This window comes from Passer montanus, unplaced genomic scaffold (genome assembly GCF_014805655.1).
Source record: "Passer montanus isolate IOZ18808 unplaced genomic scaffold, ASM1480565v1 scaffold2, whole genome shotgun sequence".
Taxonomy (NCBI): domain Eukaryota; kingdom Metazoa; phylum Chordata; class Aves; order Passeriformes; family Passeridae; genus Passer; species Passer montanus.
In genome coordinates this window covers 27,846,745-27,872,922 of record NW_024366591.1, presented here as the reverse complement: position 1 = coordinate 27,872,922, position 26,178 = coordinate 27,846,745, and the positions used below count along the sequence as shown (strand labels likewise).

The following is a 26,178-nucleotide window of genomic DNA, read 5'->3' as shown; positions in this document are numbered from 1 at the left end:
CCTGAAAAATAAGTGGCATTTTCATAATGATCGCAGTGAACTGGATTTATTCCCTTTCTTGCAAAATGAAGTTTGTACCACTTCCAAAACATTAATGCCTGGAAAGATAATTATATCTGTAGTGTATGTGATAGTCTGGATTCAACAAAGCTTTCGCACGCCCTTGAATGCTTTGCTAGGTGACCTGCCTGGTGGATGCAGGAAAGGCTGTGGATGCTGTCTATTTGGACTTCAGCAAGGCCTTCGACACTGTCACCCACAGCACACTCCTGGAAAAGCTGGCTTGGACAGGAGCACTCTTTGCTTTTACGAAATGGTTACGAAATGGCTGGATGGCCATGCCCAGAGAATGGTGATGAACAGTGCTGCAGCCAGCTAGCAGCCAGGCACCAGTGGTGTCCCTCAGGGGTCTGTGCTGGGGTCAGTTCTGTTCAATATTTTTATTGATGATGTGGATGAGAGTATTGAGACTTTCATCAGTAAATTTGCAGATGACACTAAGCTGGGACCATGTTGATTTGTTGGAAGGTAGGAGGGCTCTGAAGAGAGATCTGGAACTGTTGGATGGATGGGCAGAGTCCAGTAAGATGAAGATTAATAAGTCCAAGTACTAAGTCCTGCATTTTGGCCACAATAAGCTCCTGCAGCGTTATAGGCTGGGGATGGTGTGGCTGGACAGTGCCCAGGCAGAAAGGAACCTGGGGGTGCTGGTGACAGCCAGCTGAACATGAGCCAGCACTGTGCTCTGGTGGCCAAGAAGGCCAAGGGCATCCCAGCCTGTATCAAGCACAGTGTAGCCAGCAGGACCACATCAGAGGATAGAGGGATGAGAGGGAGGTCATTCTTCCCCTGCACTCGGCACTGGTGAGGCTGCACCCTGAGTGCTGTGTCCAACTTTGGCCCCTCAGTTTGGGAAGGACATTGAGACACTTGAGCGCTTGTTCAGAGGAGAGCAACAAGGCTGGTGAGGGGCTTGGAACACAAGGCCTGTGAGGAACGACTGAGGGAGCTGGGGGTGTTTAACCTGGAGAGAAGGAAACTCAGGGGTGACCTTTTCACTCTCTACAGCTCTCTGAAAGGTGGTTATAGTCAGGTGGGGGTTGGTCTACTTCTCCAGGCAGCAACTGACAGAACGAGAGAACACAGTCTTAAGCTGTGCCAATGCAAATATAGGTTGGACATTACAAAAAAGTTATTATGGAAAGAATGATAAAGTACTAGAATGGTCTGCTGGAAGAGGTGGTAGAGTCACCATCCCTGGATGTGTTTAAAAAAAGATTGGATGAGGCACTCAGTGCCACGGTCTGGTTGAGGTGTTAGGGGATGGGTTGGATTTGATGATCTTGAAGGTCTCTTCCAACCTAGTGATGCTGTGAATTCTGTGATTCTGTGCACTCAAGATGGAGTTAAAGATATGTTAAATCCTTGTTGAAATTTGGCCCAATTCTAGCCAAAAGTGCACTCAAATAGTTAAACAAGTTCAGGGCTATGAAAGTTTGCCAGCCTCAGAACAAAGCACCTTAAAAAGCCTTTTCTGTCAAGAGTGGACACTTCTGTAATACTTTTAGCTCTGTTTTTTTTTTAATTGCACCTAATTTGACCCTCTTTTATTGATATTATTGTTACTTTCGTGTATGAATAAAATAATTTTTGCAGTTAACTTGCTCCCCCTGCCTTGCTGTTAAAGTAGTGCTGTCTTTGTGTTAGCAATACAAAAGTACTTTGATGCATAGCAAATATTTGGTGACAAAAAAAGAAACAAGACTGCATTTACAGTACAAGTGTCTTCACACACACTGTGATCTGAAAGGAAGTACTGGAAATTATTTTAACTCTATATTATCCTGAAAAAATACTCTAAGAAAAATATAAGTGCAAAATAATGTGCCAAGCTATGAGACTGGGAATTTCAACATCCTAGCAGAAGTAGAAGAAAATATCATGGATTTTACCCCATCTATTCAAAAACATTTTAAATATTTGGTGAATTAAAACTGGATTTCAGATTAGAAAGCTTAATGTAAAATAAGCTATTTCATGTTCTATTAAATAAATCCTATGTCTAAAGAATTCATGGTTGTGAAGTAAAATCTTCTAACATCAGAAAATTCTTCCCCTTACAGGGCATCATCTATTGTGACATAAGTAAAGAATTCATTATTCCTTTCCCATTCAGAGTCAGATAATGGCTCAGCTTACATAATCCTGTGAACAATTTAAAACATCTTGTTCTGTAATATTTTCTCAGACTACAGCTGGGATGAAAATGTCAGTGGGTTGAAATGATTTGTGGAATACATCTCCATCCACATAATAGATTCCTGCAGATATTAAGTGGCTGAGTGATGGACTACTGCACCAGCAACAAGGATTTAGCTGCGGAGGGTGCAGTGCATTCCTGGCAGACCAGGAGCAGAGTCAGCTCTGAGGCTTCAATAGAGCCTAGAGGAAGCACCCTGGGACAACAGTTGAGGACCAAGACCCAGTTTCTCCTGTCCTTTTGCATATTGATGGGGATTGAGATCAGATAATCTCCATCTACTGTGCAAAAACAGGCAAGCCTGGAACCATCCCTTTGAAACCAGAAAGAAAACCAGAAAGAAAGATATTTAACTTCCTGAAAAGCTAAGGTGGGACAGAGGAAGAATTATGCTAAAATAGACTGAAAATAAAGCTGTGGTGATTCACAAGGACTGCAGAATGATCCTGGATCTAAATCCAAAGACCCTGAGCAGCAGTATTAATACAGGTAGGGCTTCATTATTTTGTTTACTGCTGCATAAACACCTGCTATCTGAGTGAAGATTTATTTTGTACAGAAATAAACTGCAAAGCATGTCCTTCTGCATTCAATGAGTTACATCTAACATTTGTCACCAAAAAAATAGACTGTAAACCCAGAATATAAACCCTGAGAATGGCTGTGCTTATGTTCTGAAAAAGTCTGAGAGGGTTAACTTCAGGAAACAGAAAATTGAACTGTCTACTCCAGCTACCAGAATAATTTTCTAGGTAGCATCAGTACAAGAGAAATACATGCAGAGATGCTTTCACCAGTTGCAGTGGCTGCTTATGAAGAGAAATTTCAGGGCACACAGAGACCCTCAGACATAAGATCCTGAAGAGAATGCAGGATGGAAAACTTTACTATGTCCCTACAGAGAGAGTGACAGGCACCTTTTCCTTTCTCCAAAAGTACTTACAGGGGTGTGTAACATGAACTTGACCCTGATTTTTCAAAATCTCTCCTCTTGGACTGACTATAATATCTACAAAAGATGAGAATACCTAGTTTGATGAATGATGCAGAAGGTGTGGTGCTGTGAGTAAAATATATTCCTGGCATGTGACTTGAGACTTGAACCTGAGAAACTTGACAAACAACCTATGATATATTTGCCTGTTCCACTGTGTTGCTAAATTATGCAACAGAATTGCTGAATTTTATTAATCTTCTGTAACATATGGTTTTAGCTTTCTATATACTTGTGTTCTACAGGTAATAATTAGAAGATAATCAATAATCCAGCTCCTTGATGAATCTTTTCTACATTTCAAACATATCTATTGTGCCATAAACTTCTGTGTTTTTGTTCTTTTTTTATGTGGATTAAAACTGGTTATACCTTATGACAATAGCTTTCCTGCTATTTTAGTTACAAACATTTATCTTGAACCAAGAGTTAAAATTACTTCCCTGCTAAGTAAATAGTACCAGTAAAACCAGTAGTTCTTCCTGCTTTAGACAGAGTGATCTAAACCAATACAACCCATCCTCTAACCAAGTTTTCAGTATAGCTTGCATTCTAATGTTCTGTACTTACCCCATGGACCCAATTTCTACATAATTTCATACAAAATGTCCTCTTTCTGCTTCTTACAAACAGTGAAAAGATTGGTGGCATAATAAAATAATAGTAGTTCTGATATAACTAGCAGTTGTATCTCAGTTTGGGAGATTGGAGGCAGCCGACATCTGAGCACTTAAAATTAGCTATTGTCTGTCATATTTATTTTATTCTTTCTGGATCCAGACTAAATTTGATTGATTTTCGAGGGGGAAATTATGCTTAAAAAGAGTTTCTGTTATTACTCCAAAGTGAGTGATGAATAAGATTTTTTTTTTGTATGTGTGTGGAGAGGAAGATGGGGAAAATTAAGGCCCAGTAATTAGGCAGTTAAGTGAGAGTACAAAATCTGTTAAACATACTGTAAAATTAATTAAAATTTCAAGACCATTCCAGGGAAATCCAAAGCAGCAATTAGGATTTAATTTTTGCAATGTTGACAAGATTTAGAACTGGTTCTCAAATCAGGCAAATTATCAGGGGAAAGCACTGTCCCTGTGCTTAGAGAAGGTGCAGGAGTCTTGCCTATGAAGTGAGGTCATCTCCTGAGAGGGACTCAGAGACAAGCTGTTCCCATCCCTCCCCCTAGCTACGGGACTGCCACTAACCAGTGGCACTGCGGCTCCTCACTGCCTGCCAGGGAATACAGCCAGCCTAAATTCACAAATTTAGCTGGAAATGCTCTCTGCATGGTTTGAGCCTCTGCTCCCTGCCCTGTCCTGCACCTCCATGCGCTGGCTTTCCCACAGTGACAAAACACACACAGAAAATGTACTAAATCGAGGTGTGATGACTGCCACACCCAACAGAATTAAATACAGCTGTGGGGCATGGTAAGGATTGAGGTGTGAGGCTCCAGAGGGATGGGAAAAAGAGGCAGATTTCCCTCCTAGCCCCCTCTCCTTACAAAAGATGTCAGGATGAGTCAGCTACTCACCCCCTCCACCCCCAGCTCTGAGAAACCCTTTAGAGAGACCTGCTGGGCTCAGCACACAGGAGGAAATCCTATGAATAAAACCCGTGCCACTCCTCAGGGCAAAGGGACGGTTGTTTTGTAAGGGTGGGTCACTCTCAGACCTGTTCTGATGGCACAGCTGGGGAGAAAATGCACTGTGCAGAAAAAAAAGGAGGTAATGTCTGCAGGATTTAGAATGGCAACAACATAAAACAGGGTTATTTAGGAAAATATGTAATAAAACATCTTCAACCCTGCTTTGTTCCCTTAGAACAGCATCACTTGCATATATCTAAGATACTGTTCTGCTTTACAGCCCAATCCTGGGATTTCAAGTCCATTTTCCAATGACTGCCAGATAAGAGACTTTTCCCACTTAGAGAAATTTAGAAATGTTTGAAAATATCAACTTTCAAAATTAAGTGATGGAAATGTATTGAGGCTGGTTTCCTAGAGCAGCTGTCAGCTTGCAGATCCAAAAGTTCTCATACACTTCCAGACTCCATATTCACTTTCTTTGCCTTCTCTGTATACATGCAGGGAGATTAAAATAATGCATGTTGAATAGGCAGGGATTTCTCAGCCAGTGACATTAAGATCAGGAACATATGTGATGTAGATGCACTGTGAGATGACCAGCTGTGCTCTCAGTCTGTTCAATCTGTTAAGAGGAGTAAACCTTGAGCTTTAGGCATTCTTGGGTCCAGGTTATGATGTAATAAGATATGTGGAAGAAAATGAAATATGAAATTGGATAATGTATTTAATTTACTGTGCTAATAGGCAGCAGTCTACTTATGATATTGCCAAACAAGCATATTTAACATTTTGCTATGGTGAGTCATTCTGGTGGTAAATCAATTTTCAGAGAACTGGAGGGGAAGCTAAAATGTAGAACTCAAAACCTACTGCTCTTTATAATTTTTAAGGCAAACTAGATATTTAGAAATGTGTCAGAACAGACAAACTTATTTTATTTTTCCATAAGAAGCCATGCCAATTTCCCCCCTTTTCTTTTTCTTAAGCAGATTACTGTCATCACCATTCTTGCCAACAAGCAGACTCATTGGAATATTTTTCAAACATGAACACAAATATTGGATGCAAGCAGGTGGAATGAATTAATTATAAGCATATGGTTCCAACATAACGATTTCTACAGAGTTCTGTTGAGACTTCTAAGGGTCTAGCTCTACAACACACTGTGGCAACAAAGCTGCTTTAAGAAATTATCAGTGACGTGAATGTAAATGTTGTGGAGCCAGACACACTGACAGGCTGAACGCCCTGCCGCACACACATTGCTAGCACAGCTCTCAGCTGTAAGCCGTGGCAGTGGGGTGCTTTGCACTGCTCCCCCTGCTGTGTTAGCAGAGGTGAACATGGTGTCAAGCAAACACAGCAGGCAGGGACAGGGGGCACTGGTGGGGAAATGGTGCTTCCCAGGCCAGCCTCACACAGTGCATGGTGCAGCCACACAATATGTGCTGCAATAGCCCACAGCCACATCCTCTGTGATTCCAGGCTATGAGTCCTTCTGTGGCAGAGACAACTGCAGGTATTCCTGGCTTGCACTGATCCTTGACCAATTCCCAGTCACTCCTATTGATGCAAGATATTATTCCCTATTTCAGTGGAGGAGAGCTCTGAGATAGATAGAACACTGAAACAGCCTGAATTTGAGAAACATAGCCAGAAAACAATCTTAAAGAAAAAAACAAAAAAACCCAAAAAAAAAACAAAAAAAAACCAAAACCAAAAAAACCCAAACAAACAAACAAACAAACAAAACAAAACAAAACAAAACAAAACAAACAAAAAAAACAACAAAAAACCCCCAAAAAACCACAAAAAAACTATCTCAGATCCATACAGGGGGATCAGCTGGAGGCAAGAAGCAGCAGAGGAAGTGTGGGCTGGCCACCTCTGGGATGCCAGCACAGTGCTCAACGGCACAGTCTGGTGCAGCATCATTTAGAATAATATTATGGTTTTATACTCTCCACATTTTCATATTGGAATTCCTAAGGTGTTTTTTGATAGTTAATATAAAATGTAGTCAAACTACAAATATAATAACTGTTCAGGTTGTTATTCATTATACTGGGTTTTATTTAATTAAGCAGAAATGAGATGTGGCATTTTTGAAGATGGTTGCGAAGCAGATGAGATCATAAATAAATAAAAATTATTAGATTTTTACAATCCAATCTAAATTCAGACAGGAATTTATGCCATTATTTGTTTAAAAAAAAAGTTTTCTTGTCTTTTCAGTGCATATTTATGATTATCCAAGAGCTCCATTTTCAAAACCTACTGTGTGATCAGCGCTTTGAAATACCAAGATCCCTTTCTCAAAGGGCTCAAATACAGCTTCACATGGGAACTAGTCTCTGTAAATATTGCTTTTAAAATCAGACTTTACATTCAGATTAATCTTTTTTAATCTCAAGCCCTGCAGAATGGCCCAGTATGGTACCTTATAGCTACCATGGGAGGACAAGAAGCAAACATAATGTTAGAAATATGTGCTAAATACTTTTCTTCTTAACAAATATTTCACATACAAATTGTTACAATGATTTAGAGGAAAACAGACAAAAAATCACCCCAACTAACAAAAACCACTGGCTCATGTGCAAGCCAGCAGATGGTGCTATGATGCAATAAACTGGTTCAAGAGTACAAGAAATACATTGCATGCAAACATTTTTCTCCTTTACCTGGTGCTGCTGCTTTTTTGATGGCTGGGTTGGCTGCAGGAGCTTTTGCTGGCTCTTAAAAAAGTAAAAAAAAAAGTAAAAAAAATAAACCATTTATTACAAAGCATTTTATTTTAAAAACCCAACAGAAATCTGAGGAAATGTTTCCTGTGAGGAAGCCTGTAATAATAATTTTAACTGAGGAGTTAAACAAAGAGATTACCCAAAGGGAGAAGGGCTGAGTTGTCGTCAATAAACTCAAAGGCAACAACAGAATAACCAGCTGAAGGGTAGTAAGCTCTGGTTGTTAGGCAGCGAATCCCTTTCAGCTTTTTTCTCACTAGTTCAATATCTATTGGCGAAATAGAGGAAAGAAGGCATGTAGGGGTTTCAGCATGGCCTTGCCCCTCAGGCAGCAGCTGCGTGTGGGGAGTCTCTGCATCTGATCTTGCAGCTATGAGAGTGAAAGGTCCTGAGCCAGCCTCTGTCAGCTGCTGAGGACTCACTCTTGTGAATTCAGTAGTGATACCTCAGGGAATCCCACAGCTATTCACAGTGGCATCCTTTCCCCTAATCTGAAACTGGCCCTGGTTACAACGGGTGAAATTGGATTGCTTTTGCAAAGTACATCCGTTGAGTTGGCTATACCAGGAATCTCCCTCCATCCTGAAGAATGGAGGAGTATTAGGAGAACGCCTTCATCTTTGATCCTGCTATTGAAAGAGCAAGTGCTGTATTCTCCTAGCAGAGAAACATGCCCTCTCCAGTCATTAACTGTCCTTGGTCTCTTCATGAAGCATTTGCATTATATTATCTTTGTTTGTAGAGCATGTCCTTGTAGAGCATGTTTTGCTCTTTGTTTGTAGAGCATGTCAATGGAGGTCCCAATGATGAATGGTATGAACATCCCCATGTGGATTTGGGGAATCTTAGCCCCATGTAGGAGAACCTAAGTAACCTACTAGAGTTATTCACACTTTATTACTATTTAGTAATTGTTTTTATCCTCAGGAACTACCAAAACAACCTGTACTTAAACCACAATAGTTTAACAAATATCCATAAGCTAAACTACACCAACAGTCATAAAAGATTTTTTGGTATCAACTAGAAGGTTCTTTAAATTAAAATTCACGTTTTCATATCTTGAGAGGAAATAACGAATAATTTTAATCACAAGCCAAATTACAGAATGCCAAAAAGTGTTAGTTAATCCTGCACATCTGTCACTGTATTATTACAATGAAAAAGAACATGTCTAAATCAGGAATGTAATTTTGAATCCTTCCCCTCCAGTCTTTTGAGAAGTTCATAAAAGATGCATCAGATTGTCTTGTGAAATGGAATGAAAACAAAATATAGTTTGCATGTGCAATGTGGATTGCTTTATTTCCATCCATTTAAAAGCTCACAACTGATAATTATATCCTAACTTAATTATTATCACAGCATTGTAATTATTTGGGGTATTCACCCCTCCTTCAGCCAAATTTGCAGAAGACCTTGAAGAAGAATTTACTCAGTATCCCTTTTCGGAATGCCTGTTTTGCAGAAGGGATCCAACACACATGCTCTACAAGTGTCAAATGGACCTAACACAAAATAGCAGGACTCTTTCATTTATCCCCTTCTGAGCTCTCAGCTATGAGAGCTATGCTTGACATTGAATTTTTAAACTTTTTTTCATAACATCTGTGAAAACAAACTAAGGTTTCTTTGTGTTATACAAAGATTTTGATTTCAAATATTTAATATCTGAGAAACTAAAATAATTTTGAGAAAAAATAAAATTAAGGATATGTTTGACTAAAAATTTCTGTAATTGATTCAATTTTTATATAACTTGTTAGAAGTATTGAAACAAAATTGCCCAATGTTTAAACTGGCTTTGGCATACCATTTCTAGTTTGCTATTCACAAATTATTTAAGTGCTAATGATTCTGTATCTTTACATGAGCTACTTTCTACTGGAAATTTTGCTCATATGGTGGAGATGGGAAGTTTTGCTATGACAGCTGCTGAGGAATTCTCCCATAAAAGGAATGAAAGAATGGTTTGGGTTGGAAGGGATCTTAAATATTATCTCATGCCAAATCCCTTGCCAGACAGAGGCACCTTTCATGAGACCAGGTTGCTTAAAACTCCATCCAGCCTGACCTTGAGCACTTCCAGGGAGGGGACATCTCAGTTCTCTGTGGAACCTGTTCCAGCACCTCACCACCATCACAGTGAAGAATTTCTTGCTAATATGCAATCTAAACCTACTCTTAGTTTAAAGCCATTGTCTCTTTTCCTTTCATTGCATACCCTTGTGAGAAGTCCCTCTCCAGTTCTCCTGTATGTTCTATTTAGGCACTTGAAGGCTGTTCTGAAGAATTATGTGTGCAAATTAATATGTCCTTGAAGACCTGCTTGAAAACAGGTTCTTATTTTACTAACAGGACAGGGTAAGTCTTGAAATATTTTGTTAGATATTTCTGCAAAATTTTCAAAACAACCCAAAGTATAAGTTTTTTGGTTTCTTTTTTTCATTGTCAAAAGAAATCTTTTAATAAATTGCTGCAAAACTGAGGATGGCAGAAGACTGTTCTGCCATAGAAGTCACAAAAGTTCATATATGGAAATGAGAGCCCGTGTACTCTTTAATTGTGAATTTGAATCAGATTTCAAAGCCTCATATTTTTCCTTATTTTCCTTATGTACTGTACTTTCAGAACAGAATGCAGAGCAGATGAAGTCTTACCAAAGATACTTTCTTACTGTCCTTACTGTGTTGAGGCATTGACACTTGCAAATTTGCAGAAAAAGAAGACATAGCCCTTCCCTTTTAAATGATACAAAGTCCTCAGAGCATTTCTTGGCTAATTTTTCAAAAGAGCACAATCCCCATCTCTCTTCAGCTGCAGAAGTTTTACTGTTGGATCCAGAGGTACCTAGACAGGCAGGGCCCTTGTTTTGCATTTGTGAAGATAAATTTGGTGTTTCTCAGCATGTTCAACTCTGAGCCTTCCCAGCCTATTTATGAAAATTGCTGCCACTGAGATCACATTCAGCTGAGACCTCAATTTTACATTTCCTCTCCTATAAAACCTTTGTTTTTGAAGACAGTGATAGGAAAGAGGGGAAGGCAAAGCTGTCAGTCACAAAGAGGAGTGTGCAGTTAGAAGTAGGATAAGAACGGATTAAGAAAGTAGGAGGCAGCTGAAGTCTAAACATGTCATTTTTCAATTATAAATGGTGTAGCTACTACCTTTTTTGTATTTTCAACAACTCAATAACTAATATTTCTTGATTAGTGAAACACACTTTTGAAACTGCATGGCATATAAAAGAGATAGTAGTTCCTTACTTTTGAGTTCTTTGGATACAGCAGCTTCTTTTTTATCTGTAAGAGAAAAAAACCCAAACACATATGCATAAAAACACAGTAAGGGTAAAGGCAGACAGAAAACTGCAGTGTATGCTTTAGAGGTGAAACAGCTTATTTGCTAAATAAAGTGCATCACTATGATACAGTGATTCATTCCACTTCTGATTGTTCCATGGAACAATGGCACTAATTTTACCCTAAGGGTAAATATGGGAAAGCCTGTGTGACCATAAACACTCTTGTTTAATTTTGGTGTGGTAATCTGTGGGGTTTGATGTATGGCTGAGTTATCATAGCTTACATGCAGTGGCTGAGCTATGGGTGCTCACCATGTGCACTTGGTCAGGCTGCAGGAACACAAGGGAGGATGTTGCTAGCAGCCCAAGAAGAGAGATGTAATGAAAGGCATTCTCCCTGCAGCTGTTGGCAATCACGCAACTGAGACCTACTTAGAAGATTTTCCACTTAACACCTTTTGAATTTAGAGGAACTCAACCCTGCATATGGTCCATGTAAGAGCGGGCAAAATTCATCCCAGGTTGACTTGAATAAAACTGAAATTACTTAGCTAAATCAAAATGCAGCATGGCCAAGCAATTTACCAGAAAGACTTAATTAGGCTGTTCAGTCTCACTTAAGGTAGGATTTTTGTGCAACCTTTTTGCAAGACGTTTTTTTCTGATTTCTGAGACATTTGGAATCTTTACTGGGGTGATATAAATGCGCAGAAATTTGCAGAGATAGCTTCTCTCTCCATTATAATTGTTGGTGCTATTCTACCTCAGGGCTCTTAGCTGGGTAGAAAATCACCCATTTTTAGAAATGTTCTTGGTGTTTCACACACCTTTTTTACAAGTCTCACCTGTATAACCAAGAAATTACTTGTGGGCATCTTGTGAGACAGGAGCAAAGGCATGCATAGAGGAGTGGTAGAAGGTACTCCCCCGGATGGTTACATGGAAATTAACATCATCTCTAATTAACTATAGCGTTTCTGGAATATAGGCAGGATAATTCTTATGTCCACAATATATATGAATGATAAATGAATTGTGCTCTTAAACACTAATATAAGAAATGCTTCAGGGCAGAAACTGTCAAATTAAATTGCTTACAAATCCAAGACTATCCTATTACTGTTAATCATACGAAGTTGCTTCTTTTTCTGTTGCTTTCTAAATTACTGTGGAGAAGTTGATATGAGATAAGGTAATGCAAATGACTGCCAAGTAGTCTGATAATCTTGAAAAATTTGGAAGAAAATATATTTCTACTTGGGTGATATGTTGCTCTGAACTGAAATATTTCTAGGTTAATCCTCTGCTTCCACTAACTCTCTGAGAAAGCATGTTCTCCGGGCATTACTTCAAAGTATGATAATTACCACATTTAGAAGAAATTAATCATGAAGCAGCTTCCAGCCATGTTATCTGGCTAAGGAACCTATTGAACCCTTCAAGAAGTGTCTATTAATTTCCAGATATGGAAATTTTGAAAGGTATATATTGCAATGATATGAATCATTTATCACAATAATCTTCCATTGCTGGAGGTTATAAAAAAATAAATAAATTGACAGCATCATTTACAATAACAGACTGAATCTAAATAAAGCCTTCAAGTTATTTATTTCCTTTTTTCATATAAGTTGCCATTTATTAGGGCAACATACTTTCATATATTTTAAACCCATAATTTATTTTGAAAGTATCAATATGTTTTCCCATCATCTGAAATATATAACATACAGTTAATATAGTAAATAGTTGAACCATTTTTCCAGTAAGAAAATCTTCTAATTTGGGGGGGTTGTGTATTATTTTTGTTTGTTTTTAAAGTGCAGAAAAATTACCAATATTTGGTTCCAAAAGCACATATTAATATGAAATAGTGTTAGGATATTCTTTTCAAGCCAAGGTCTCACATTTGATTTCTAAAGCTGTATTTATCCAGCTAGGCTGGAGTGATTTACAGAAAATTGTCCAGAGGAGGTTGAGTAGGACCTTGAACCATGGAAGTACCTTTGAAGGTGTATAGCATTTACATCTACACACTTCATTGAAATTAATCACCAAGTTGCAAAGAAATGGACAACTGTTAGATCTTGCAGAAAGAAGGAAAGCTGATCAGGACTTCTGAAGCCCTAAATATGGTTACCTGCTATGAGGCACAATTAACACATTAGCTTATCAACTCAATGGAAAACTACACCAAAAATTACTCGGCCAATGAGTGATACTGGTGCAATTTGAGACAGTGAGAAATTTGTCTTATTCATTTTTACGTTGCACAGGTCTAGGGTTTCACTTTTAAGCTATGAGAGTGTTGTTGGGAACATAGATTATATAAAATCAGATTTTAATATTCATTATGTATTTTTTTAAAAAAAAACAACAGTATGTTCTCTTGCTTCTTGGTGGGTATTTTTTCATGTTAGTTAAGAGGAGGAATTTCCAAAAAAACACAATTTCTTCATAAAATTTTGAAGGCACATGAAGACACATGTGAAGACACATTTTGTATTTAGGTCTTCTTAAAGGGCTCCTGTAAACCACACAAATACTGTGCAATTCAAAGCTTTCGGTACCTTTGACAATCCTATCAATTTCCTTTTCTTGAAAAAATCTGCAACAGACTTTAAAAGGCTAAGCTGATGAAATAATTGATCATCTGTGGAACACTGTGAAGCACCCTTTTCTTTTTACAATTATTCTCTGGAGGTATTTGAAGACAATTGTGTTCTGGTCTGTGTTCTCAAAAAGTAAGCATGCTTGTACAAGCTCTCCTCAGGTGAATGAACAGGTTTTTCTTTTATTGACTCTTGTGAAAAACTAAAGTACAGTAATACTTAAAAAAATATTTTATTAAACCCCACCAAATATTTAAACAAATATGATCTTTGTTCTTATCTCTACAGGCTAAAATGATCAGTTTTGAATTCAAAGTAGGAAGAGCATTTGGCAGCCAGCACAGATATATCTCAGTCGAACAGCAAAGCTGTATATTATTTTATTTTATTTTGCCTCTTTTTAGCACATAGCTCGATCTTTTCCTCAGGCCTCGATCAGCATTCGTTTGAAGTAAACTACCAGTATACAGTAACTACAAATGACATCTAAACTACACATGGGGCAAGAAAAAAAATCTCTCTAAGCTTATATAGTGCCTTTCATGGCAGTGAGTCCCTAGGAGGTTGGTAATAAGCTATTAGACAAGGATGCCCCAGTGCTCTGGTACAGAATTTGGTTGTTTGAGCTTAAACAAACTTCCAAAATGGAATATTTCAAACACTGCTATGAATTGAATTCCAGATCTGGGGTTCACAAAACTTTTACACCTTTTTAACAATGGATTTATAATACACTGTACATTGTACGTTTCAGAACAGATCTGCTCCATGCAACCTATAATTTTGATAACTAAAAGGAAGTTCTGGGAAATTAATGGATCTCAAATTGTACTCTCTTGAAAGGCTCCTCTTTGTCTTTTTTCCTAGAAATCTGTCACTCAAACATACCTAAGGGTATTAAAAAAATCCTTAAAGTATTATTCAGATAAATGAGCATTTCAGACAGTATATTGATAGCTCGGATAATGACACACCATGTAAAAATAGCAGCTAAAACCCTTCTAATTAGAAAAATTTCTTGTATATGTTGTACTTAAAACAACCTTTCTATTTGGAAGCTTATAAAGGAACATATTGGTGATATCAAATTTGCAAACAAAAACTAATTTCAACATCAGTGGGAACCACAGTGTCCATGTTGAATGGTAGCTAATATCCTAATCAAACATGCTGTAACCCAATAGATTCTGCTGCTGATCTGGACTAAGCACCAAGACCCTGGTGAATTACCAGATGCCTCTGGAAGATATGATTCATTGAATGAAAAAGGAAAGAAAAAATTAAAATGTTAAGCAGTTACTGGAGGAGGAATTCTCACCCGAAACCTCAGTTAACACTTTCAATTTCTGTTTTCTACCTGATGATCACACACTAGAAGGGACTAAATCAAACCCCACTGACTGGCTCACGGTCTAGGTCTACACACACCCCAGAAAATAGGTGGTGTGATGAAAATGCCACACACAACGTGACCATAGCTCTCCAAGAAGAATGCTCCTAGGGAGACTCACACAAATCTTGCCTCATTTCTTGATTCTATTTATTTTGTCATAGGTATTCAATTCATTTTGTGATTAAAAGTCAGAGAATAAAAAGAGAAGATAGCAGAAAAATGAACGTAAACTTCAAGATTCAGAAAAAAAATGTGTTGAAAATAAAAATAGCATTTTCCAGTGCTTTGAAGTCAAAACTGTGTTGGTTTTTCAGAAATAAAACCAAAACCTCCTGGCTGTTATTACCAACCAAAGCACAGTCAATCGAGTGCATGCTTTGGGAGCTTGGTTCTGGCTTTGCAAGTACAATGCAATAGCAGAGTTTTCATGACATTGCATCTTACAAGTATGACAGCCAAGGTTCCCTTTGCTGCCCTGAGCAAGCATTCACATGACTGGAAATAAAAATGATAGCAGATGGCATCTGATGGCTGAGAACTTCCATCATGTGAATGGAAAACATAATTAAAGTTGCTCAGAGACCAGTCTCACTACTGTCTGCTCCCATGCTAGCAGATGTACCAGAATTTAGAAACAATCTATTAAGTGGCACAATTTGCAGCTAATGTGATTTACAGTGGTGAAAGAGGAACACACCCCAGATAGCTGAGCATTTTTCAAAATGAACTGCTGTTGAGCATATAGTAATTAAACAAAAATTGTCAAACCTTCTATTAAAATATATTGTGGTTTAACATTTTTTTTCATTTACTTGGAGTTCTTAAAACTATTTTCCACAATATAGTATTGATTTCAACTAATATTCCAACAATTCTGGGAAGTGTTCATTCCTGAAGTGCCTTTAAGAATTTCTTACTAAGTTGCTTTTTAACTTACATTATTTTTGATAATTTTTCACTAATTACATGGCATTACTGAAGTAATTTTTACCTTACCACATCTAAAAGCTTTTCAGAGTATTTTTAAATTTTGATTTCAGTTGTTTCTGAAGCAGCACTTGTCCACATATAGGGGTGTTATATCAGAGTAATTACATCTTTCTGGTGTAATGTCTCCATTTTATGATAAAAATTTTAAAAATTCCCTACAACATAGAAATAAAGAAATAATATTTCTTCTTCTTAGTAGACTTAAAATCTATTAAGACTCTATCAAAATTGCTCATGCTAATCGAGGATTAAATTTTTAATATTACCGAACCCCTAAAATTTGACAGCATAAAAGACACATTTAGAAATATCAACATTTGTCCCACATGCAAAGTTCTGTGTTTGGACCAACACTTGATTACCCTGTCTTGATCAGTGAGCATGGTATTGCCATATGCTCTGTGACAACTTCTGGCAAAAACTCTTGCCTTTCCAAAATTACATTTCTTGAGGGGCATGAGAAAGGCATCTCATTTCACCAACAAGGCTGAAGCTGTGCACAAAGGAAAGCAAGGTACAGTGCCACTACTGCTTCAGAGCTGTTCCTGACCCATTACATGACAACAATAAACTCTCTGACCAGAACTATCTAGCTTTGAGAATAATGGGAATGACAGGGAAATTCAGTGGCAGAGGCCAGTAAGCCTTGAATCCCAGACTACAGGTTTTGCATTTCTATCTTTTGCCTGCAGAGATTTTTGCGTGAAAAAAAAAAAAAAAAAAAAAAAAAAGGAAACAAAAAGGAAACTGCTGATAATGTTATTATAGCTGAGTAAAATGGGCAGATGCAGAGCTTCTGGGTGTTAAAATCAAATTTCCTCAAGCAACATGAAACTGGACTATGAGATAGAAATTTAAAAATTAACTGATAACTGTTGTGGTATGTAAAGATGCTTGAATAATGTAGAAAAAGGAATTAGCTAACTAAAATTCCTCTGTTGTTGATTACAACGGAAAATTGGTCATAGTACTCTTAAATATAGACAGATAAGTTTACACTGAAGCAGGAAAAACATGCAAAACTTTCCATCCATTCTCTGAAAAGGGTGTCTTTTCACCTCAGCATTGTCTGTATTTCCTCTCCACTCAGAGTAGCAGGCTTTTTGATAGTTTCTAAATTTCTTTCATGTCTCCAAGTCCTTTCTGATCACCAGCCCTTGGAGGTGCTGTTTTGTCTCTGCAGTGTCTCCTCACACCACCATTTGCAAGGCAGCTCTATATTCTGTGCAGCCAATGAGTGCCTGCAAGCCCTGGGCACCAGAGCATCAGAAGCAGATAGCAACCTAAAGCCCCAGAGCTTTACAGAAAGTGTTTTGGCAATGCACATGGATGAAATACTAAATGTTATCTCAAACAGATTTCCCAAGATCATTACAAGGGTTAGCTCAATAGAGCAAAAAATAAAGCAAGTAGAGGAGGGATGTGAGCAGACAAGTGATTCAGCTGCAGTAAGAAAAAGCCTGCACTTCGGGAATGGCCAATTTCAAGTGTAATAGTGGTTCATGGTTCCACTAATTGGTGACTTCTCCTTTCTACTTTGTAATTCCTGAAATGAATTGAGTCTCTTGTACTGCAGAGCAGGTAGAAACTTGTTCATGTTAAATACATGTCCATGCATGAACAGTATCTTGGTTTGTATCAGAAATCCTGTGGCCAGACGGACTAGGGATCATCTCCCTCTACTCGATACAGGTGAGGCTGCACCTCCAATCCTTTCTTCAGTTTTGGACCCTTCACTTCTTAAAAATCACTGGGGAACTAGGATGAGTCCAAAGAATGGCAGTGGAGCTGGTGAAGGGTCTGAACTACAAGCCCTGTGAGGAGCAGCTGAGGGAACTGGGCTTGTTTAACCTTGAGAAAAGGAGGCTCTGGGGGTGCCTTATCACGCTCACAATTACTTGAAAGGAGGTTGTAGCAAGATGGGGATTAGTTTTTTCTCCGAGGTAATTAGCAGTAGGACAAGAAGAAATGGCTTCAAGTTGTGCCAGAGGAGGTTTAGATTGGATATTAAGGAAAATTTCTTTGCAAAAGGATGCTCAAGCATTGGAAGAGGCTGCCCAGGGAAATGGTTGAGTCATCATCCCTGGGGGTATTTCATGTGTATGTGTGTTCGTTTGGAGGCATGGTTTAGTGGTGGACATGGCAGTGATGGGTTTAGGGTTGTACTCAATAAGCTTAAAGGTCTTTAACAGCCTAAAAAGGTGTTCATCAGGCGTGGTTTAAAAAAGCAAAACTCAGGAGCATGATATGAGATTGCAGTCATTCACACACAGGAAGCTGCAAGCATGGCTAATTACAGAAACTGCAGTTCTTTTGAGAAAAGGTAGCAGTTTTCTATATAGCAAATGTGAGTAATAACACTACTTCCTAAAACTTAGGAGTCAGATATTTCCCTGGAATAACCGTTCATTTGAATTAGTATAAATATTATAAGAGATGAGAAATTTCTTTAGCATTTTTTATCTTTTCCTTGAAAGAGCTGGGAGATGCACTTAAATTTTTCTTAATAAAGCTCAGCACCAATACTGTTTGAATGATTCAGAAGAGAATTTTGTGTTAGAATTGGCTTTGTTAAGTGCATGTATGCTGTGCATCCTTGTGATATCTCTTTAGGTACTCTTCAACATATTTTCATTTCTTTCTGTCTGTTGGATAGATAGATGTACAGAGGGCATCTAAAGGCATTATCTCTAGGAAGAAGATATTTTCTTATCTCTGAACACAGATGCTGTCAACATTCTCACTCTGTGAGAAGGGAAATCTTAAATAAAGAAATGTCCATCCATTCATCTTTATAGGTGACACAATACTCTAATTACACTCCTTAAGTAAGGCAGAATCTATGAGAAAGCAACTTCATGCAGAACATACTGCAATCAAGCTAAAAATCAATGCTTTTCTAACCACAGTTACTGTATGGCTCTTCCATTAAAGAACATTTGCCTATTCTATTTTCCTAATAATTCAATAATGCTTTATCTGATTTAGTCTCTCAGAGTTACATATAGCAAACCACAAAATTGTCTCTGCTTCTTGGAAAACGGGTCAGGAGAACAAGCATGACCATTGGGAACATTTACTGAAAGGATCATAACTAAAATGAAGGGTAAAGGCTTATGTTTTAAGTCAGAAGTACCTCTGATCTATGAACCTTTAGAAGGGAAAGGCACACAAGAGACAGAAGTATACTTTCAATTCAGTGACATGAATGTCTTTATCTAATATGTGCTCATCATAACTTAGTAAAAGCTTTTAAAGCTTTATTTCAAGGTCAAGGGAGAAATATTTTTTCTTTTTAACTGTAAAGCAAAAGAAAAGAAAGAAAATCATCCTGATCTCAGATTGTGAAGATTCCTCCTGACTGACTAACTGTGAGTCAAGCCATGAACTTGTCTGTTTAGCAACAGCAGAAAATAACACTGCGTAGTTAGGTCATTTCAGCCTGATAGATGTATCTGTGCATGGACATTTAACATAGAATAATTATCCCAAATATCAGCTCTGCTGACTCAGATACACATCTTATTTTGAGGGCATAGAACAGTTTTTCTTCATTAAAGAGATTAACTTTGTATTGTTTGAGGCATAGGCATATTCTAATCCTGTTATTTCTGGATGTGACTGGAAAAATAAACATTACATTAATCCCTAGACCAGCATAAAGAGAGTTGAGGAAAAAAAATTAGATTCTTTAATTAAAGCTATGCCACCCAGCTGCTTGCACAGCATAGGTAGTTCTTTCTGCATACCTGAAAGTCTAAAGGCAAACTGTTTATTTGGTTGTGTGTGGGCTTTAGATTACTTATCACATTTATGTTTGATTATTTCTAGTATCATATCTCCACAAAAAAGTTCTTTATGAGATTGACAGTACAGTGTCAGAAGAGGTTGCCTGTCAGACACTAAATTACTCCTCTGCTTTGCTCAAGGAAAGTTCTCTGGCCAACCCATCAAAAAGTGAGTGGTAATGCAAACCCAAGCCTCCTCCCTTTTGGGAGGACATTTCTAATTCTTTGTTTAGTCCAAGATGGAAAAGAACACAAAACAATTAGATCTGGATGGAGCAATACTCAGCATTGACTTGGAAGAATTCAACTCCTGATACTCGGCACAAGAGCCGCTGAAAAGTGTGGGGTGTGTTAGGGACGGGAAAAAAAAAAAAATTTCCAATCTGGAAACTACAGGGAAAAATACTGTTGTTAATCTCTGGATAGAATGTGGTCAACATACCCAACCTCCCTCACACAATACAATCTGAGGGAGACAAAACAGAGGGTGGAGTGGAGTGGAGACTGCAGCCAGATTCTGTCAAAACCCTTACACAGGAGGGAACTCAATGGTACTTTTTAATGGATAAGCCACATAAGAGCTGAAAACCAAGTGAGATTAAGGAGGAAGACTTGCTGTTAAGTCGGCAGCTCTGGTAAAATCCCTCTCCTTGTCCCAATCCCAAGATTATCTCAGATACTATACTGAGATACCCACTACCAAGGTATGACCACCCCTCACTGAGTAAAGGTATAGATGTGTGACTAAACTCACTCGAGCTCTGCCTGAATGTACATAAATAATACAAAAGTAAATTAAGAATCAGGGAAGACTCCATCATAACTTCTGGGCTCAGTTGATGGCCTGAACCTCTCTTCTCCCCCACAGGGACACATATTGGATAGGAGCTGTATTCAATTCATGCTGAATGGTCATCTCCTTCATACATTGCTTTGAATACATTTTTGCAGTCAGACACTATCACTGGCAATCCTTCAACCTAAACCTGTCACAATTTTATTAATAGAGTGCTATTCTGTGAACTGTTAATGTGAGTCCTTAATGGGTGCTAGCAGTCACTGGCAGAGATAAGGATGTGGAGATCCAGGAGGGGGGTCTCTGTTTGGCATGTGACCCTGAACAAGTCAGTCCAAGCACCCTCTGATCTGGTGACATGCTCAGTGAAGAGTCCCCATAACAGGACACTGACAGGCTGGTTGGGTACAAGAGTCTCAGTTTTCCTGGGATGCAGACAGACTAATCAAATGTTAAGGGTTTAAGAAAATCTCCCTTTTTCACATGGCAGTGGGCAAGGATGGGAAAGGATCAATTTCCACTAAAGCTAATTCCTAATAAAGTAAACTGCAGATGAGTCTTCCACCTAAGAGTCACCACATCAATTGCAATGGAGAGTCAATCTTAAGACTGAGTCACTTCTTATTGTGAGGTGAAGGAGAGACAAGGGGAAGGCAGGAAAAACTTTTTTCTAACTCTTTCTCTCTTTGCATTTCATGTAATTTATATCTTTTGAACACTGAAAGCTAACCATGTCCTGGAATGGCACAAGTCTTTGGTTTTTTCTGGTATAGATTAATGTTACTATTCCCAGTTGAAAAAATCTTTCAATGGGTAATGGGGGCACAGAAACACCATGGTGACTTTGCAGTCTCTGTACTTTTTATAAAAGCAGAAGAGGTGTTTAGGAGTTCAGTTCTCACAGAAAATCAATGGCCTTCTGTGACATATTTGTATATCCACCAGGATATACATGCTGCATCTTTAGGCATGCTTTGAAATCATGTTGTCAATCATTGATGATGATGGAACATAGAATTCAAAGTCCACTAAGTGCTTTGAAATCTTGGTGTAGGACATGCTTGAACTGCCTTTTGTCTTAGCAAGTCACATGGAGATCATGGTAATTACCTTTCTGCTGTGCTTGCATCTCTATTCTGACAGATTTTTCCCATCTCCCTCACTGTGAATCTGTTTTTATTCTGTTTTTATCTGTTGGGGGGGATACAATTTGATTTTTACTAAATAGCCATATCTTTCTTGAGGATTCTGGAAATGTCAATTAGGAAAGCAGGCTTTTCTATTTCCCATGGAAGACTAAATACTTAGAGGATGACTACCAGTCATGTGCTCAGCTTAAAAAGGCTTATAAAAGTAATGCAGAAAGGAAATTCTGTTTTTCCAAAGAACCTGCAAGGCAGGTGTCTCCAGCTGCATTCCTGCATTGACTCTTCACTACATTCTCTTTTAGCTTATTATGTATGTCTCTGAGGGTATACCTCTGTAATGCTCAAGGCTAGAACACCCCATCAGGCTCTCTAGTCTGACATTTTGTTGTCAGAGACTCCTATATTTCAGCTAGGCACCTTTTCAGCTGGTGTGTATTTTTCATTAGGTAAACAATCATCTTCTGCAGACACCAGGGAAAGCAATATCCACCCTGTGCTGTGGTAGTTTATCACTCTTAGTGTTAAGAACATGTACCTCATTTTCAGTCAGGATTCAGTTAGCTTCAGCTCCCAGTCATTCATTCTTGTTTAACTGTCCCTACTATGTTAAGAGAGCTATTGTAGCCAGAAGAGCCAGAATCCATTTTTTTTTTCTGCAAAGGTACTTAGCATCCACAATAACCAAGTCTCCTCTTTTTGAACAGATGACTTGAATAATTTATTCTTCTATGTGAAAAAAATAAAAATTCTTTACTTTGTAAATAATTCAAGTGACTTTTTTGTTTTGTTCTTCCTCCAATTTTACATGCAACTTCCAGTCTCTTCAGTGCTTTATAGACAGGTGATGTATGGCCATGGTCAGTGTCCCCTGTTACAAGGTTGATAATTTCATGTCTGTATGAAAAAGTATCAACCTCAATTTTCCATTCACCTTGTCTGTTATAAAGCTACCTTCAAGATGTAAATGTAAGTGCTGAGATAACATGAGACAGTAGGGAGCTGGGCCCTGAGGTTAGAAGGACTATATTTGGGTGTCACAAGAGAACATAACTCTGAGTAATGGGATAAAATTAAGCAGGGGAAAATTTAGGCAGACTGGAATGAAATACTTCTTAACTGTGAGATCTATGAGGTTGTAGAATAATCTTCTGTGGGAATTGATGGAAGCCTAGTTACTTCAGACATTTAGAACTAAACTGGTTAAAGCACTTGAAGGTATTCTGTAAGGAATTATCCTGCATTGCCAGAAGGAAGGATTAGATGACCTAGTAGGTCATTTCCATCTCCTCTTTCTGTGATTTTGTTGTACAAGGCTACATGAACAGGAAATTGTTATCAAAGTTAAGAGATGCCCCTAAACCCTATTTGTGTAAGAGAAAAAAAATAGATTACATCACTTGCTGGTAACTGTGCAGGAATCCTAATCCAGCATTTCTGTGGGTTAGTAAATGCTACCACTGGCTGCTTGCATAGTTTGTGAAAGCAAAAGCACCTGCTAATGAAAAAATGTCAGGAAACTGCAAGTGAATTATGAATAGGATGCCAGAGAAGAGCAGTAGGAAGGGAAAAAACAGAATGGGCCTGACATGCAGAGTAGGGTCATGAGCAAGTTATTAGTCAGGAATGGATTGGCCTGTAGTAGAGAAGACGAAACCTGAAGTTCCAGTCATCCATCTGGGAAAATTAGGTGGCTTTTACAGGTTTTGTGTATGGACATTGATTCACATAATGATATTATCTACTGAAACCATAATTAAGATGAAATCAGAGCCAGGGTCTTTGCCAAAAGTTGTATAAACACAACAAGCCAAACCTCTGCAGAAATGTATAGATGGATAACCAGTCTAGTAGAGAAAACTGTCAAAAGAATACTGGTAAGAAATAACTTAGAGAAGGATCACATAGTTCTAAGGTTCTTAAGTTTCTCCTTTGTTTTGTGTGTGTGTGCTTTAATGTGGTTTGTTCCTAAAACAGCTCTGAACTCATAACACATGGTGTTTCCTTAGTTATTGCTCTTATGCATTCGTCTGCATGAGGAATCACAAAGCAACTCTTTGCCTATTATTTCTGTTGCTTAATTTTTACATTTGTCTCTTCTCCTAATCTTTCTAAATTTAGCTGCAGATAAATGCAAACTGTAGGTTCCTCTTCTGGGCTCACTTGGGAGGGAGAAGTTAATTTCCTTCATAGCAGCCTGTATGATGCTGTGGTTTAGATTTGTTACTCAGACATTTGTTATATTTGTTAGCAAACTTGAGTTTTGGCTATTGCCAAAAAGTGCTTGCACAGCATCAGAGCTTTTTCTTTTTCCCACTCTGTCTGTGCATACTGGGAGCTGGAAAAAGGTTGGGAGAGGACACAGCTGGAACATCTGAACCAAATTACAGGGACTATATGGTAGGGAATACCCCACATACAGAGGTGTACTCCCTACCATGTAATGCCTTGCTCAGCAATAACAATTGAGAATAGAGGAAGAACAGGGAAAGGGCGTCCTCGGCTTCAACTATTTGGGCATTGGTCTGCTTGGCAAGGTGGTGAGAGATTACATAATTTGTTTTTGTCCTCTTTATTTTATTTATTAATCTGTCTTTGTCTCAACCCATGAGTTTCTCATTTTTGCTCTTCCTGTTCCCCCCTTCATGTTGATAAGAGAGGAGTGAATGAGTGGCTCTTTGGGAGTTTAGCAGCTGGCCAGGGTCAACTCAATTCAGTGTCTTCTTGTCATTAAAAATAAAAAGGCAAAAAAAGAGTCAGACAGGGCTCTACCACACAAAGCTCCTACTTTCTGCTTGCTGTAGCAGCCATTCTGAAAACACATCTGGTCAATCCAAAACGTGTCATAGCACATGCACTCCAGTTCCTAAGTGACTCAGTTTTTACCTTTTCCTCAGAATTTGTTTAATAAAAAAGAAATTTTTCGAATAAACATGTTTCATTTTGTGGATGTGACCAACCACTTTCAAAATATCTTAGGTTCTCTTGTTCTGATTTCACAATTCCTTTTTTTCCTTGTAAGCAATCTAAATTGTGACAGAGTCTTTATCTCACTGGTTGTTGCAGATCTTACATTGTGGCCTCCTCTGAAACTCACATCATCCTCCCATCTGCTGACATCTGTCATGTGGCATCTCTCACACAAGGGAACATGAGACACATCACAGTGCCCAAGCTGGGCTGCTTAACGTTGTCAGACACTCAGCTGGAAACACACTCCTGGCAGTGGGCAGGGTAAAGTGAGGAGTTTCAAACCCTGTTCTCGAGAGATGTCTTCCTACAAGTGTCTTTCTATAGCCGATTTGCTCATCAGGAAAAACCGAGGATCAACACTGAATCCCCAATGAAACATTCAATCTACTGAAGTTAGATCAGCCCAAAGCTTTTCAGGAGGTGTGGCATGCATCTACTTCTCCAGATCAGTGGGTTAGCCAAACACGTTTCTTTCCCTGATTATAATTTTTGTCATAAGGCATATTTTAATTAATTTTTACTTCTCTGGCTGTACTGAAAGTATTTACATTCCAAAATTATTCTTATGAGAATAGTGTTACATTTAGATGACATTCTAACATATTTCTAGCCATGAAATCAGTAGGATAAGCAGCATGGGGAGGTAAGTAGTAGGTTCATAATTACTTCAGCAAACTCTTTTTAAATAGCCATAGTTGAAAGCAAACAACAACAACAACAAAAAAAAAAAAGAAAAAGAAAAAGAAAAAGAAAAAACAAAAAACCCTCAGGCATAAGGATTGAAAGAAAAAGATAATTTGCCACCAGGTGTCAGTAGTGGTTCTTTTATTGTAGTGGAAGGCTTAATATCAAGACTGAAAGGGTAGAACCTGAGACAAGGCAGTCACAAAATTAAATGCATTTTTTAAATTGCTGTTCAGACCTGGAATTTAAAAATGATCGAAGGCTTTTCTCTTCCTGCCTGTGTAGAGGACAATAACAAAGAAGACTGGTGTATAAAATGGTCTTTGCCCTCCATTTACTACTAAATCATTGTGGGTTTGTTTTCAAATTACAAGGACTGTCCTTTCAAGAAAATGCATCTGTGATCAACCCATGCAAAAATTTGCTGGTACATGGTCAGTTATGTTTGCTTCTTTTCTGGTCACCTCCACTCTGCTCTACCTATTACTAATATTCTTCCTCCAAGAAGACAGACTTAAAGACAGCCTCTTGCTGTCTTGATCTCACTGGGCAACAGAGTAGTGAGAATAACCTGGTTATCCCAGTTTTGTGGTAGTCTTAAGATATTGTTTTCAATTTTTATGTCCAAAATAAAATTTTAGTTTGCTTTTTCATGACTGCAGAGAGACTTCACTTGGTTGTTACAGTACCATAATTAAAATGTACCTCTGTGTCTGTAATTTTAAGCCCCCAGAGACTTTCCCTATTCTGGAGGCAAAGATTTACTGTGGGATCTAAAGAGAGATATCACCACTGCCCTCCTCTGCTAACACTGCCTGGTGTGAAACATATGACACGGTATCATGCGTCATAGATATGTCTTTACCATATTAATATTGTTGTCAATGATCTGGATGAAAGGATC

The 26,178-nt window shown here is 38.3% G+C and overlaps 1 protein-coding gene across 19 annotated transcripts in view; it reads right to left on the bottom strand.

Annotated features, from left to right (window-relative positions):
• Positions 1–26,178, bottom strand: part of TRDN (triadin) — a 229,716-nt gene that overhangs the window by 87,639 nt on the left and 115,899 nt on the right. For all 19 annotated transcript variants that reach the window (XM_039707307.1, XM_039707305.1, XM_039707306.1 and 16 more), the window contains 2 exons: positions 10,856–10,891; positions 7,527–7,580 (listed from right to left, as the gene is read on the bottom strand). In XM_039707307.1, coding sequence (XP_039563241.1) covers positions 7,527–7,580; positions 10,856–10,891 — 90 coding nt within the window. The remainder of the gene's footprint in view (positions 1–7,526; positions 7,581–10,855; positions 10,892–26,178) is intronic.